The sequence below is a fragment of the Castanea sativa genome, chromosome 6 (genome assembly GCF_040712315.1).
Source record: "Castanea sativa cultivar Marrone di Chiusa Pesio chromosome 6, ASM4071231v1".
Taxonomy (NCBI): Eukaryota; Viridiplantae; Streptophyta; class Magnoliopsida; order Fagales; family Fagaceae; genus Castanea; species Castanea sativa.
Window position 1 is genome coordinate 11,926,988 of NC_134018.1, and position 17,676 is coordinate 11,944,663.

Consider the following 17,676-nt stretch of genomic DNA (forward strand, 5'->3'; position numbering starts at 1 on the left):
CTATACAACAAAACTGTTTGAATTTCAAATATATTATCCAAAATTTTCATTCTCTTAAAAAGAAATATTCTATTTATAATTTTTCTTATCGTAGCGATAGCTTCGAATTATTGATTTAGGTTTTTTTTTACTAATATAGATATATGAGATTGGAACTGCATATTTCTTAAATATTCTTAAGAAACTATACTATATTTTAAATTTAATATTTAAAATAATATGTAGGAAAAAAAGTACACTTTATGTCTAAAATTGAACGCTTCACCTATCGAAACGAAAGAAGATAATTTGTATAATAACATAAAGAGAACATAATCTTTTTGTTACCACATAAACATTTATTTATTAAGATTTAATTGGCTTTAACTGGATCTTCATATCGCATTTTTATTGCTACACTCCTGTTGAATCTTCTCATCCATCACATCATTGGCCACACATTGTTCTTTTTGTTATTTATTTTTTACTATTAATTTTGTGACAATATTAAATATATTAGCTTTACAAATTCATCTTAGGCAGTTTTAGCTATACATATTCATTTACTTTAATTTTGATGTTATAACTAAATAATAAATCAATGGAAAAAAAATTGTCCATACATATTCACCTTGGGCAGTTTAATTTTAATAGTTAGTAGACACATTCAAATACATACCCAACATTGTATTTTGATATAAATTCAAAATCTCACTTCCAAAATAACTAAGTATTATGTCCAAAAAAAAAAAAAATCAAACAAAAGCTAAAAGAGGGAGAGAGAAGACTTGTGATGGAAAACTTAAAAAATCAAACACTACCGAATCGTGATAACTCAAAATAGTATTATATAAAAAAAAATACAATGATTCATCAACCTAAAGTAAAGTTGCAAAAAAGAATAAACAATATATATATATATATATAGAGAGAGAGAGAGAGAGAGAGAGAGAGAGAGAGAGAGAGAGAGAGAGAGAAATCACATTTCTGTGGGAGATAATAATAGAAAATAAAATGAGAAAAAGAAGCATAATATATATATATAGTCATAAGTCAAACACCAAATTATCCAAGCCATGATATATAATAGAATAACATTATATTTTTGAAAACTATATTTATATGCAATAGAATAACATTTAACAATTATAGAAAAGAAAAAAAGATGATAACTTAAAAATACAAAATAAAATTGCAACCCAAAGTAAAATTCTAAATAACACATAAATACATCAATCTAACTAGAGATACAAAAAAATAAAAAATTCACACAAAAATAAAACATGAGAGAGAGAGAGAGTAACAACCTTTTTCATGTGAGAAAATATGTATAGAATTGGAGAGAGAATGCCAAATTTGTAGTAATAGAATGAGGATAAGAAGAGTCAAAATAAAAAGAAGAGAAAAAGATGGATGAAGAGTAACATTAAAGTTGAGAATAGTGGAGAGATGACAAGGTAAAAGGAAAATTATGGTTGGAAGTAGTGGAGAGAAATGAGAAATAGGTAGATGAGGTGGCTGCTGATGTGACTCAACAGGAGCGTAGCAACAATAAATGTTATTCTTCAGCTTTTAGATATAATATAGATATAGATTAGTGTACATGGCCCTATACATCATCTATTTCATGTGTTAAATGTGAATATACTTATGTGATCATATGTGAAATTATGAATATACTTATGTGATCATATGTGAAATTATGAATATTGTGTGCATGATGTGTACAAGTGTGAAAATATTCATGGTATTTGGTTTTCTTTTACTAAAAAAAACCACTTTCTTTTTTTGATAAAATATAAAACTTGATCTTTATAAAGAAATTGTTTTCAAGAATAACTTATTAAAAAAATTGAAAATGCGAGACAATAGGGTTTATTTACATGGTTTACGTCAAAACTTTTCAAGAGGAAAATTTTCAAAGAACCTAGCAACCTAGTGACCCATGGTCACTTCTTAGGCCACTAACTCGACTCGAAAAGCCAACTACAAAAAAAATGTTAAATTACTATAAAATTTATTACAAAAAACTTATAAATTGATATGACAGTGAATATAACTAGTGTTACTTCAATAAGATAATAAATGAGCATTTGAATTATTTTTTTGTGACTAGCGATATATTAATTTGTAAGACCTATATAATAAACTTTTATAATATCTTTAACACGTTGTTACCTTTAAAAGTTGTAAGTACCACCAACCTCTGATTTGTTAATGAGAACACATTCAGTTCATTCATTTTGGAAGACTTGTGAATAAACATGGTAAAACTCTATGGAAAAATTAAAATTCACTGACTTATTTTGCTTATTTAAATAAGTTAGAGAAGTCATGGGTTGACAGGTTGTGCGGATTGACGATTTGAGGTTGCAACGGTTTTCGATGATCTTGGTGTTGCAACAATTGAGTTCAACATCGGTGTCCAAGCCTTTTTGTGTGTGTGAGAGAGAGAAACGTTGGAGGTACTAAAAAAACAGATTCATTTGCTAGGCTACAATACCAAAGAGAACAAATAACTTGCTAGGCTACTAATACGATACCTGACCAAGCCTGACAAAGATTAATCAATTAACTTCTTCACAATTTAGCTAGCTTGTGGCTAGCACGGTGAGAAGCATAGGTTTTGGGCAGGGCTAGCAAGAATTTGACTGGGAAATTTATCTATAAGCTAGTAGCTAGCCCAATGTGAATGCTGAAAGCTAAAACAAACATACAACTGAGTATTTTACCAATTTTGCTAGATTGACTGTATGAGTGAGTATGGAGCACTCTGAGTCTTCGTTTTGAAAGAGATATGTTTGATCAAAGTTCATATTTGAATGATAAGAAAACACGTTCACATAATGTGGTGGTAGAAAGTTCTCAAGCATTATTTTAATAGCTTGGCTATCTTTAGATAGTTGAAAATTTCTGTTTTCAGATATGCAATTTGATATCATTTTATCAATGTGCACAATCCCTGGAAAGGTTCCTCTACCCTATGTTTTGGATGGAGGGAGATGGAGGTAGGGGAGGGGAGATATTCAGAATATAGTCAATATACTAAAAATAAGTACATTCCGACTACCTTCCTAATCCTCTCTCCTCTCCCTCTTATCTTCTTCCATCTCAAACATAATCATTAGTATTGTAAGGTCACAATTTGCACCCAAATCCAAAGACAAGATTGGGGTAGGCCCAAAAAGCCCAATACAATGAATTTGTAGAGAGTGAACTTGAAATCTAGATTCTAGTGATGTTAGATAACAAAAATGATGGGTTAGATTGCAACACCATACACCTGGGATAGTTTATATATCAGAAATTGTCCTCGAACTCAAGCCGAGGATATTGGATCTTATATATCACTTTTCTCAAAGACAGATTACAGTTATTGATCTTAACATCTATAGTCTTTTTTCTCTCCTTTTTCTTCTGATCCCCCTCTTCTCCGGGACCTCTCTCCTTATACATCCCCTTTCTCCCCATTCTCGCTCTCCACGTGTAGCTCTAGGCAGCTCTCCTGGATACTTGTTTCATCCGCACCTTCCTGTAGTTTTTTAGGTAATAGCTATAGAGCTGACGATCACCGTTCAGATATTACTTCCTCATTAATGCGGCCAGAGACTTAGGTACAGAGCATTCAATGCGGTGGTAGCAGCTTTCTTCAAGATATTTCCTATCCGTTCTTCCTCTCTATTCTCTTGTGAAACATATCTTCATCTACAAGACCTTCTAAAATATCATTCTAGTCAACATGGCGTACCATCTGATCTTTACTTCACTTAGCCGAGGAGATTCCCCTTCTCGGACTACTTCTACAAACCTATTTCACAATAATCTGCTCATGGGCCTTTAAGCTTGACATCCTCACTACCATCAACCTGTTCTCGAACAAGTAAGTATCCTCAGATCAAGCCCATGGCCCAAAAATATGCCTTGAGCCTTTTATCCTCACAAGTCTCTAATTCCTAGATTTTTAACACTTCAACCACCTTTTGACATGACAATAATCTTGTATAGGCCCCGTATTTAGTTGGAGCTCACTTGTCAATTTCACATAGGTCTTATATGCCAGATATATAAGATACTTTCTCCTCAAAAGTATACCACTTGATCAAACAAATCCACTCCACAACAACTCTGCAAAATTACAATTCCAAATCACATGAGAATTAGTTTCAGCCTCCTCCAAGGTCCAAGCAGTGGACACATGCAAACGTAGAAGATATTCCTTTATCAAGTAAATGATTTGATTCATTTATGAGGAAACCGAGACAGCCCAAAGGCCATTAATTCCAAATATCATGAACAACTTTGAGTCTCATCTTTCACTAATAACTTGACTTTTCACCGTGAATTTTCCATTTGAGGTACCCATCCACACTAACGAGTCTGTCTCGAATTTGAGAAGCTATAAAGTGGTGAAAATAGAACTAATCAACTGAGAATTCCAAAAAGATGGGGACATGGTTGCATTTTCTGGAATAACTGTATATGGCGAAACTATCTTTCATCCCTGTTTCGATGCCAGTCATTTATTACCTTAAACCCGAGCTTTATCACCAATCCCGATCCTTCATCTAGCATCCTTTAGTAATCACATGATCACGTCCCTTGCTTGAGCTAGAATCCATGCATAAGAGGAGTGAGTAGGTACACGCCTTCATAAACTGAGAAGTCGAAAAATATTTGGAGTTGGAACACTTTGAATAAAAGTAAATCTTGGAGTTGAATCAATTTCCACCATGTTTAGCTACAAGAGCTAAATTAAAAATTTTCTAGTCTCAAAATCCAATTCTTGGATCTACATAATTTAGCCCAACCCTACTCATTAAAGAATTTAATTCAGAGCAAAATCCGTCCAGTTCACTAAAGCAACTCATGGCGTAAATTGAGATAGCTTGGGCTACTGTTATTATCAAGATCTTCCTACCATCTTGAAATAAAATCTTCTCCTTCCACCCTTCAATTTTTTTATTTATTTATTTTTTTATGAACTGGACTCTTTTATCTCAAAAGCCAAACTCTTGCCTCTACCAATTAAAGGAGGTAACCGAAGTTCCTTAAAAGGAACCAGAGAAGTTGCACGTAAAGTTCTCCCAATATCATTCTTCACACAGGCATAGTGTTTAAACTGAAAAACAAGGACGTCTTACCAAAATTCAAATTTTGTCCCGATGCCCGTTCATACAACTCAAGGGTTCTGATATAGCCAGACATTCCTCCGTTGTGGCTTTACAAAACAAAAGGCTATCATTCACAAAAAATTAGGGAAAAATCTTTGGACCTCTCAAGATGGACACGGCTCTAATATTGACTTCTCTCTCATCAGTCATCAAGTCTCAATAACGCAGATGGTCCTTAAGCACAAATGAGAAATGGGTAGGGAGACAGATTTCCTTGCCTAATTCCTTGTCCCGGTCTAATGTAGCCCATCTTTAGCGTTATTGCTTGTAAATTCCGCATTCCACTCTATCATGCACCTTACTCAAATTCTGCTTTAGAACCATGCTTGGACTTATCTTGGTTTTCATTCTGTTAGTTACAACCTTCCACTCCATTTTATACAGCACATTACATGAGCTAAAGGAAGAAATTATTATTCTCCGTTCCCATTAGCCTGGCACTTTTGTCTCAAGAAGACCAAAGTCTCTCCACGGCCATAGTCTTATTTTACGCATGTATGAAGAATTGCTTTCAAATTCGCGTAGATGTCCCATACTGAACACATACATTAAGGTTGTGTAAGATAGCTGTTATTAAAACAGTAAGTCATTTCATTTCCAATCCACGCAGCCACGCGGTGAGCACAAAGCGAACTATTCTTTCGCCTTTTACTAAAGAATACCGTGTGCACGCCGCAAATAGTGGCATACGCCTATTTTTGGAGGAGTTTCTCCTAAGGGGAAGCTCCTAAAAATACTAGCTTTAACATTTTCAAAACCTTGTTTCAGTCTCTTTTAAGAGATATATAGTTAAGGAACACGCAAACCCAATTTCTCTAGCTGATATATGGAAGTTTTAGATTTTAACTACTTGTTGGATGGAGTTGATTACCTTCCCAATGCCTCTTTTTCTTTCCCAATGTCTAGTTGCCTGCACGTTTCTTCAAGGAAGTGGGAACTCTTTCTCTTCTTTGATGAACACTCCTCTCTTTCTTCTTCACAAATCTCCTTAGTCCTCACAAAACTCTTCCTCTGCTCCTTCTCAGTCTCACTCACGGAAACAATCATGGTTTTTTCTTTTTTGGTAAAAAAACTCTTGCAAAGCATTGCATTGTCACCGTGCAGTGGCTGCTCCTTTCTTCTTCTTTTCTTTTTTGTTTTTTGTCAAAATAAATTCGCAGAAGCACTTATTGCCGAAAAGAAATTTTCGCCTGAAACTATCCAGAACATTGATGCGAGTTCAACGTTTGACAGAATGTTATGGTTGAAGCTTCAACAATGGTGATTTGGTGCTGTGAGTCTGTAATGTTTTTATTTTGTAAATAAAAATAGCTCTGACTTGAACCGTGAAAACCGTTCACGGTTCTCAAACCCGGGCGGTTTAATTGTGGTTTAAACAGTTCTCTGCTTTTCTTACTTAGAACGGTTTTTAGAGGTAAAAGAACCGTAATAGGAAGAGGTTCGCGATTTTTCCGGTCGGACCGTACGGTCCAGTCTAGGTTTCAAAACCTTGCTTCTTAGGCCACTAGCTTGACTTGAAAAGTTGTCTACAAAAAAATGTTAAATTACTATAAAATTTATTACAAAAAAATTATCAATTGATGTGATAATGACTATGATCAATACTATATCAATAAGATAATAAATGAGTGTTTGATTTTTTTTTTTGTTTTTGTTTTTTTGTGATTAGTGACATATTATATTGTAAGACCTATATAGCAAACTCTATAATATCTCTAACACGGCTGTTGTAAGTACCACCAACCTCTGATTTGTTAATGGCACACATTCAATTCATTCTTTTTGGAAGACTTGTGAATAAAAACGGTAAAACTGTACGGAAAATTTTAAATTCATTGGCATATTTTTCTTATTTAAACAAGTTAGACAAGTCATGGGTAGTGCCGATTCACGATTTGAGGTTGCAATGGGTTTCAATAATCTTGGTGTTGCAACAATTGAGTTCAAGATCGGTGTCCAAGCCTTTTTGTGTGAGAGAGAGCAACATTGGAGGTAATGAAAAAAGGTTCATTTGCTAGGCTAAAATACCAAAGAGAAGAAATAATTTTCTAGGCTACTAATACAATACCTGACCAAGCCTGACTCAAAGATACTATAGCTTTTTCACAATTTAGCTAGCATGTGGCTAGCACGGTGAGAAGCATATGTTTTGGGCAGGGCCAGTTAGAATTTGACTGGGAAAATCATCTATAAGCTAGTAGCTAGCCCAATGTGAATGCTGAAAGCTAAAACAAACATACAACTGAGTATTTTACCAATTTTGCTAGACTGGATGTATGAGTGTCAGTATGGAGCACTCTGATGCTTCTTTTTGAAAAAGAACAGCTTTATCAAAATTCATATTGGAATGATAAGAAAACACGTTCACATAATGTGGTGGTAGAAAGTTCTCAACGCATTATTTTAATCTCTTGGCTATCTTTACATAGTCAAAAATTTCTGTTTTTTAGATATGCTGTTTGATCTCATTTTATCAGTGTGCACAATCCCTGGAAAGTTTCCTCTACCCTATGTTTTGGACGGAGAGAGGAATATACCAAAATGTAGTACATTCCGACTACCTTCATAATCCTCTCTCCTCTCCCTCTTATCTTCTTATGTCTCAAACATAACCATAGTGTCCGGGTCCTAGATTTTCAACACAGTGAACACCTCTTGGAAGGACAAAAATCTTTTATCCGTCCAGTGTATAGCTGTGGGACTCATATGTTAGTCTCACATAGGTCTTAAACGCTGGGTGAATAAGATACTTTCTCTTTGAAAGGATACGACTTGATCAAACCTTGAATCGAAATCCACTCCACACCAACTCTGCAAAATTACAACTCCAGAGCACATAAGAAACAGTTTCAGCCTCCTTCAAGCAGTGGACACAAGTAAATGTAGAAGATATTCCTTTGTCAAGCAAATGACTTGATTCATTTATGAGGAACCAAGACAGCCCAAAGACCATTCCAAATATCATGAGCACTACCCTCGAGTCTCATCCTTCAGACCTTCACTAATAACTTGACTTTCCACCGTGCATTTTCCATTTAAGGTACCCATCCGCACTAACGAGTCCGGCTTGAATTTGAGAAGCTACAAAGGGGAGAAAATAGAATCAATCAAGAATTTCTAAAATATGGGAACATGATGCATTTTCTAGAATAACTGTATATGGTGAAACTATCTTTCGTCCCTGTTTTGATGCCAGTCATATATTACCTCAAACCCGAGCTTTATCACCAATCTTGAGTTGTATCAACCTTGTTTTTAATTTCAAACACTATGCTAGGCATCAAAACAGAGGAAGTTCATTGCTTGGAAAGCATGGGACAGACTTTATTACCTATTTTGATGCCAATCATTAGTCGCCAACATTCAATTCTTGTCTTGATGCCCGTTCTTACAACTTAAAGGTTCTGATATAGCCAGACATTCCTCCATTGTGGCTTTACAAAATAAAAGGCTATCATTTACAAAAAATAAGTGAAAAATCTTTGGTTCTCTTGAGATTGACACACCTCTAATATTGACTTCTCTCATCATGTCTCAATACGCAGATGGACCTTCACCACAAATGAGAAATGGGTAGGTAGACAGGATTTCCTTGCCTAATTCCTTGTCCCGGTCTAATGTAGCCCATCTTTAGCATTATTGTTTGTAAATTCTGCATTCCACTCTATCATAGACCTTACTCAAATTCAGCTTCAGAGCCATGCTTGGACTTATCTTGGTTTTCATCCTGTTAGTTGCAACCTTCCACTCCATTTTATACAGCACATTACATGGGCTAAAGGAAGAAATTATTATTCTCCGTTCCCATTAACCTGGCACTTTTGTCTCAAGAAGACCAAAGTCTCTCCACGGCCATAGTCTTATTTTACGCATGTATGAAGAAGTGCTTTCAAATTCGAGTAGATGTCCCATATCGAACAGACAATAAAGTTGTGTAAGATAGCTGTTATTAAAACGGTAAGTCATTTCATTTCAAAACCACGCAGCCACGCGGTGAGCACAGAGCGAACTATTCTTTCGCCTTTTACTAAAGAATACCGTGTGCACGCCGCAAATAGTGGCATACGCCTATTTTTGGAGGAGTTTTGCCTATGGGAAAGCTCCTAAAAATGCTAGTTTAACATTTTCAAATCTTGTAATTCTTATTTTCTGACTATGGATACGTACGTATAATGCAAGAAACTATTCCCCTAGCTGTGATGCTGGTTTAATAAATCATACAGATTTTTTAGATATATAACTGAAATTTAAACAGTAAATTAAACTCATTGGTGAAGCTGCTACATCTTTTTTTCTTCATAAAAATTTCAGCCTCAAATGAGTATTAAATGCTTCCATAACTTTACAAAATCGTCATCCATTTTTTGTTGAAGAAAAGAAAAGTAGAAGTAGAACAGAAAGAAAATAAAAAAGAAAGCCCTTAGGAGCGAGGAGATGAGAGGTTTGAAAGCTTGCTATGCAAAACGGAATGAGAGACTCCTGAGCAACAAAGAGACAGGATAGATGAGGAGTTTATACCACTTTCAGAAGAGTATTTCTCTATTTAATTGGTGGTCTTTAACAAATATATCGTTTCAAGAATAATTTCTTGAATAAAAAAAAAGGACAATAGAGTATCTTTACATGGTCTACCTCAAAAATATTAAAGATGATAGTTTTATGAGAACCTTGCAACCTAGTGACCCCATGGTCACCTCTTAAGGCCATCAGCTTGACTTGAAAAGCCATCTACAAAAAATGTTAAAAGTTATAATAAAATTATAATTTAAAAAAAACTTACAAATTGATGTGCAAAATTATTATAAACAAAAATTATAAATTGATGTGCAAAGTTATTATAAAATTTATCTTTTAAAAAACTTAGAAATTAATATGCAACGAATGTGATTGATGTCACTTTAACAAAATAATAACCAAGACCTCCTTGGCACTACCTGTAGTGGCTAGAGATTTTAGAGGAAACATTATTAAAGTTTGGTCCAAAATCCATACCAAATGCTCCCCCGTTTCAGCTGAAGCCTCTGCAATTCTTTGGGTTGTCCAGCTAGTGCATCAAGAATTTTGCAATCATATCACGTAGAAGGTGACTTAAAAAAATTGTTTTGATCCTCTTTCTTCAAAAGAAGTAACCCCCTATTCGTCCATAGCTAATATTATGTTCAATACTTTAAGCTTTAAGTCTAGGTTCTCATGATGTCTTTTTGGTTGAATTAAGAGGGAATGTAATATGGCTGCCCATGCTGCTGCAAAATTATCTCTCAATGCCAAAAAAAACTTTTGTTTCAATAAAGAAAAAAAAAACCATCCTTCGATTTATAAATGGCCACAAATTCAAAGGTAATACTTGTTGCACACAAGTTATGGCCACAAATTCAAAGGTAATACTTGTTGCACACAAGTTATTACGCACGTTTTATTTTTTAACTAAAACCATGATATGAAGTCACAATTTTCAAGTTTAAAATTGACTTCAAGTCATTATTTCAATTTAAGAATGGGGTGTTTAAAAATGTGTAACAGTTTGTGTATAATAAATACTCCTAATCCAATTCATTCTTTTTTAAAAACTCGTGAATAAACAATTCATTGTCTTATTTTTCTTATTTAAATAAGTTAAATATGGGTTGTGCTGGTTTGCGATTTGAGGTTTGTTAGGTTTTGAAAATAAGTTAAATATTGCAACAGATTTTTTTTAATAAAAAAAATTAATAATTAGGCGTGAGACATCTCTATTGTAAACACAATAAGATACCAGTTGAGCTACAAAGCTTTTCACATGGTATTGCAACAATTGAGTTCAAGATCGGTGTCCAGGCCCTTTTGTGTGTGAGGGAGAGAGAGAGGAACGTTTGAGGTAACATAAACAAGAAATTCATTTGCTAGACTGCAAATAGTAAAGAGAAGAAATCATTTGCTAGGCTACAATACCTGAACAAGCCTGACAAGAAACTATTACTTTTTTACAATTTAGCTAGCTGGGGCTAGCTTGGTGAGAAGCATATGTTTTGGGCAGTGCTAGCTAGAAGTTGACTGGAAAAATCATCTATAAGCTAGTCGCTAGCCCAATGTGTATGTCCAAAACTAAAACAAACAAACAGCCGAGTGCTTTACCGATTTTCTAAATTGGCCGTATGAATATGATACTCACAAATCCAATCATCTATTTAGCCCAAAAATAGTCCAACCATCTATAACGTAGAAGATAGACCATTGCTGACTATTCGGCACACTGTCATATGGCCAACCCAAAAAAGTCAAAAACTCCAAACAACGTATTGAATTTCTCACAGGATATGTCCCACATGAAAACAGTTGCCACTAATAACTCAACTTTGCCGCAAAATGTAATTACGAAGATGCTGTTTTATATCCAGGCACCCTACCCCCAAGTACCTATAAATTACTCATACCTCTCCATCTCCACCAACCCCACTGGACCGCTCCCATAAATAAATAAAAAACTTTAAAATAAAGAACTGTGAATAAATCGAAGTACATATTTTGCAATTTTATGCTTATCAAAACAGACAAGGTTTAAGACATTATCCTTATTCAGCGAAAAAAAAAGACATTATCCTTGTTTATTAAAACATTTTTCCTTCCAACCTCACAAGGGGATAAAAAAAATAAAAAAACCACATAGTAACCCTGTATAACAGTAATGTTGATAACTAGATAATTATTATTATTATCTACAAAAAGATAAAACTGCTAGTTCATCGGAATAAAATCCGGTCGTAGACTCTGAAAAGCAAATTCTTAACAATGCCTCTGGCGGAGCAGATCTCATAGATCTTGACGCCACACTCTTCCGCCTTCTTATGCTCTAAGTAGTGAATCTAAATTGCAGAACCCCAAGCTTTTCATTGCTTCGCCTGTAAAATAGAAAACATTTAAGTTCATGGCAATCTTATTAGACAAATGTGATACAAGGCTCTAATGTAAAGGGAAAAAATTAAGCATAGTCCCATAACATATGGCTACAGTCAACTTCACTCAAAGTCATCCTGACTTTAATAAAAAATATAAGCAAAGGAATATCCTAGTTATTTTTTTAATAATAAGTTACACGTGCACCCACTTGGTCTTAGAAACACAATCTTATGGCCCTTCACCTAGTACTTGAAAAGAGAGACTGCCATCTGAAGTTTTGAACTACAGCTTATCAGCAGGAATATTATAATTAGTTACCCAAAAATTATTACTTTTGAGCTAACATAAATTCACCTAACAAATCAATCATAATTGGTAGCTAAGATCCACATTCATACTCCCCAACCCCACCCCACCTAACCCCAACACCTAAACCAGCTTGTCCTGAGGGCAACTAATCAACCCAACTGGTGTTCTATCAAATTAGCCTACCACGTATATAAGACTCCAGAACCGCTGAGTTTGAGTCGTTGTTCAACCTAAACTTCAACTCAAACCCTTCCATGCATTCAGAAGTAGGTAAAGATATACTAGTGTGGTCCCCCTATGAAGGACAATTTTAAATTTGTCAATTTATCTTTATGTTTTTTATGTCTTTTTATTAGATCATTTTCATTTAGGTAATAAGGTTATTTTTTCAAGTATGGAAAAATCAACACTAAAGAGTTCTATTCCAATTATATATATATATATATATATATATATATATAGAGAGAGAGAGAGAGAGAGAGAGAGAGAGAGAACAGCAATATTGTTCAACAAATAAAGAGAACAACAAAATACCTGGGAATACAAGAAGGTTCCAAGGATAGCTATGGCAGCTCCAAGAGCATTGATGGGCTGGACTGGTGTTTTGAATATAATGATTGATGAGACTATGACAGATATACGTTTCATGGTGTTACCAATGCTAAATGTCAAGGGCGAGATCTGGTCCAGGGACATGTATGACACCTGGTTGTAGAGATGATAGAACACACTCTGGGCCGCCACCCACCTATGTGTTCAATGAACAGCCACACCATTAGTAAATGGAAAAGGAAAATAACACCAAAATTTTTAAGAGAACAGAATCCAAAAAAAATTACAATGTACACATTCTGTCACAAAGCCTAAACATCACATTACCAGAGAAGGAAAAAAAGAATAGAAAAAACCTGACGGCATCATGAGGAAAGATCTAACACCTTCAGTCATAAATTTAAGTTTACTATCAGCATCTGATCAATTGGTGGAATGGCATAATATTAACATAATAGAACACCAAAATTATTAGAATCAAGTCTTTGAGCAGAATACCAGATAACCCACAACTAATTCTGTAGAGCCATCTGCAATATATGAGTGAAAAACAGCAAGAAACAATTTTTCAAATTCACCATGGTCAAAAAATGCTGGATGGATCATTAAACCAGTCCAAATAATATGCGTCAACTGCCACATAACTAAGTTTCCTATTTTTCTTTTTCTTTTCTTTTTTCTTGTCGACGATGAACCTTAAGACCTATCACCTATCACCTATCCCAATCCCACCCAACCCTCCCCACCAGACCTGCAGCCCCAGGGGCCAGGACTGATGGACTCAGTTTTTCTTTTCTAGTCTACATAATAGTTGGGTACATTTGAAATAAGGCATTCAAGTAAATTTTTTGAATGAATTTCCATGAGTAAAGCTACAAGGCTGAGTTCTATTGGAGACAGGACAGCACATTCATTCAGATATGAAAATCTAGAACCTTCAAGAACACTACATTTTGCAGATTTGAGCATGAATAAAAGCAAGAAAAGAGATTATTAAAAACTTACATGAGCTCCTAGGTTAAATATCACAAGTTGGTTTTAGATTTTCTAATTTATCTGGGAGGAAAAAAACAAGAAAAGAAAGACACAAATGGTATGCATATTATCATCTGAGAGGATCAACTTAACGTGCACAACATCCTAAGCAATATGTGCCGTGTGCACCCTACCCAGAAGATCCAAAACGTCTCTAGAAGACATTTGACTTGGTAGAAAAAATATACGGTATATAACATGTTAAACTTGAATTATTAATTAGATAGTCATACAATATGAAAAGCATATACAGGTTCTCAAAAATTAAAGGCAATAAATACGGCATAAAATGTTTTCATCTGAATCAGGAATAATTATTACTTTCAAGAATCAATTTAACATACATCTCTATGATCTACCACGGAAAAACTAATACGTAGAACCGAATAGTGCAACTATGCAACCAAACAAGGACATTAGGCTAGAATTGACAGTTGTTACATAATTACCATATGAAATGGGGTCCAATTTGAGAGATGGCTGTTTGCCAACCAGCTGCCCACATTTGTGGTCCCTCTATAGCAATAGCAAACGGTGTGAGAATCAAAAGGGACATCATAGACAGACATGCGTAATAGTTCATCCCACTAACAGACTTCCCCTTCATGCCCTTCTTTGAGAAGATGTTCCGGAAGACAAATGCCAAGTTTGATATCATGGCACCCATAAAACCTGAATAGTGAAGATCAAGAAACCAAATTCAGGGCTCTGAAAACAAGACACAAAACAATAAAAATTGAAGTCCAACCATATAACCTCCTCCAATGACAATATACTCTAAAACACAAAACAAAACTGTCATCAACAAATTAGAGACTCCTGGGTTGAAAAATAAACAAACAAACCAATTTTGACACCTTCAATTTAAGTCACCAGAAAAGGCAAAAAGATCAATATGAAAAACATAAACTAAAAGATTCACCTTCAAATTGGTTGCTGAGAATATTAGAATAAAGAGAGAAAATATTTATGATTTTTATGTCACAATTTTAGGCAAAACACAAAACTTGCCCATACTTTGCTTTATTAACAAAAGTAGTTTTGATCCGAAGTCCCAATATTAAAAAAAATAAACAAATAAAAATTCAAAATTCAATGTTTATCCTTTCCTGAGCAGTCAACACAGTGAAAAATATATATTTGGAAAATGAAACATCAATATAAACAGATGATAAGATGATAGATCAAGCAATTAAATAATCGCAAGTGTATCACATAATAAAGTTTCATTTTTACCAGTCATGTTGAAGTTGAGCTCAGTTGCAGCAGAAAGTGCACAACCACCAATAATTGGGATAAGGGACAGGTATACTGGCACAGGGAAGCTCTCACCCAACAGGAACCTTGAAACCAATACACTGAAAGCAGGCTCACCACTCTTGATGATGTGGGTGAATGAAACTGCAACCTTTGACATACTCACTGTTGCCGCAACATGCCCAATCGTATGTGCCACAGCAACCTATTGAAACACAGGCAAACACTAAGATCACAATCCATTCCAGAAAGTCAAGGAATTCAATCATTGAGATAAAATCCGAGCCATATAATAAACCCAAGAGACACCAGAACCCTGATTGTTTCCTTGGTTGCCAATAAAATGTAGGTAAAATCATGGAATCATAATATATATACCTCCAAATTTTTATCACTAAAACCCCCAAGCACAAAAAATTCCAGTGAACTGGACAAAATTCAACTACTTGGCCTACTTGAGGCTATTAGCTATCTTGTGTATTTAATATCAAACAACAAAAACATACAATTCAAAACATCACTTTCTTTCTCTCTCCTGAACTTTCTCAGCAACCAAACAAAAGGGTAACTTTCTATATTTTCTTTATTCAAATATATTCACAATTTCTAAAATCAACTAACAGACCACAAATCCTCAGATCAAACCAAAAATAACATTAAAAAGGCCTAAAATTGAATCAAACTCTTTCCATCTTCCTCCTTCTCACCAACCAATCAAAACCCAAATTTTCACTCACCTCAAACAAACTCTTCCATCAAACATCAAAACAAAATCAACAGAGACACAACCTTAAACTTCATAATAAACTCTCAACTTGCTCCACTTTTCCCACCAAATCAAATCAAATCAAAATCACAAGAATCAAAAAGTCTTCCATCCCAAAACAACATGCAACCATAAAAACAAGACCCAATTTTAAACTTTTTTCAAACTCACCGGGAACAAAGTCTTCCAAAACTCAAAGTCAGTCTTGGGAGCCTCAGCGATCCTTGTGACCCAAGAGATTAACATCATGAGAGACCCACATGCAAGCGAGAGAGTTGAGGTCAGCCATGGGTAAGGGAAAGCATTCAACACCTTCTTGTTGTAGATATTGAACACCACATTCAGAGCCCACCAAGTAGCGAAGTAAATTCCGATCTTCAACTTCTGCGCCGCCTCCGATTTCGTCTCGGCCGCTTCGACCGGTTTAGACTGATCCGCAGCCTCATACGCCTCGCATTTGATCCGATCCTCCCGATATCTCACCGACCCAACACTCAGTTTCTCAACTGAATTCACATGCAAAGGCCTCGACACCGATACCAAGCCGAGTCGCTCCGGTTTTCTCAACGCCGGTACGACTTGCAGAACCGGCCGTGCCGTATACGGCTTTTTTCGGAGAAACAAATCGGACCCATTAATCGTTGGGGACACGGATTGCTTCACAGAACAAATCATGGCGTAAAAGATTCAAACTTTGAGAGCAAAATTCCAGGTGGGTTTTATGGGTCTTTCACAAAAACACGATCACAGAAATATATATAGTTATACTTGTTCAAAGAGATCAAACTTCAAAGAAGCAGTAAAAGCCAAGACCTTCACGGCTTTGCTTTGCTTTGCTATTGAAAAACCTTTTTCCAAAAGCCTTTGACCTAAAAAAAAACAACGATCTTATAGGTATTTATATATTTATTTTTCAACTTATGAATATGACCAAGGCTTAAAAGAGTAAAAAATAATAATAATAATTTTGATATTTGGGTTATGATGATCTATAAAAAATTATAGGCAGACAGTAGGAGTGAATTACGGGTGTGATCTATAAATAACTTTGACACAGTAATGAGTAAAAAAGAGAGAGCGAGAGAGAGGATTTGTTTGGTTTGGGATGAGGAGGGTAGGTGAATTTTGATGAGGAGGACAGAAAAGGGTTGGGAGTCGGAATGCTTGGCAGTGAAATCTACGGTGGGTTGTTTTTCTGAAATCTCAGTCCAGTCTGTGTTTTTGTTACCAAATATTCATGTGACTTGTTTCCATCTTTTTCTGTTTTTGCATTTAAAAAGGCCATTTGGACCAACAACTCTCTCTGTTGTAAGAAGGTCAGGAAAGTTGGTTTTATTTGGGTTTTGCTATGCTGTGGCCATGTGTATGTTTTTGGCAAATGTTTTTTTTTTTAAATTTTAATATAAAATAGAATTTCTACTCTAACCTAATCTAAATGTATATATATATATATATATATGTGTGTGTGTAAAACTCCATGTAGGAGATTTGAACTCCGATCTTTGCCCCCACACCCTATAAGCATTTATACTTGTAAAGTGACCGTGGCAAATGTTAACAAGCATAAAATTCTACTCAAGTGGGTCTCATTTAATAAAAAATTAAATAAATAAAAGAAAATGACATAAAATTAGTCCTTGGTTATTTTAATATTTTTTTTCTTTACAAAGTTGGCTCCACACTAAAAAAAAAATGACAACAAACAGTAAATAAATAAATAAATAAAAAATTGCT

At 34.8% G+C, this 17,676-nt stretch overlaps 1 protein-coding gene and 2 non-coding genes across 3 annotated transcripts; 2 read left to right on the forward strand and 1 right to left on the reverse strand.

Annotated features, from left to right (window-relative positions):
- Positions 1 to 5,758: 5,758 nt before the first annotated feature.
- On the forward strand, positions 5,759 to 5,874 carry LOC142641858 (U5 spliceosomal RNA). Its single transcript, XR_012845532.1, has one exon. It is a non-coding gene; the product is annotated as a U5 spliceosomal RNA (small nuclear RNA).
- A 3,260-nt stretch (positions 5,875 to 9,134) lies between these two features.
- Positions 9,135 to 9,252, forward strand: LOC142641857 (U5 spliceosomal RNA). The gene has a single exon (XR_012845531.1). It is a non-coding gene; the product is annotated as a U5 spliceosomal RNA (small nuclear RNA).
- Positions 9,253 to 11,627: 2,375 nt separating this feature from the next.
- LOC142639088 (glucose-6-phosphate/phosphate translocator 1, chloroplastic-like) lies at positions 11,628 to 17,220 on the reverse strand. The gene is made up of 5 exons (XM_075813190.1): positions 16,114 to 17,220; positions 15,156 to 15,381; positions 14,369 to 14,591; positions 12,867 to 13,080; positions 11,628 to 12,025 (listed from the first exon to the last, which is right to left on the reverse strand). Exons 1-5 carry the CDS (start codon positions 16,615 to 16,617, stop codon positions 12,014 to 12,016), a joined length of 1,179 nt encoding a protein of 392 aa, XP_075669305.1. The 5' UTR covers positions 16,618 to 17,220; the 3' UTR covers positions 11,628 to 12,013.
- Between the last annotated feature and the right edge of the window lie 456 nt (positions 17,221 to 17,676).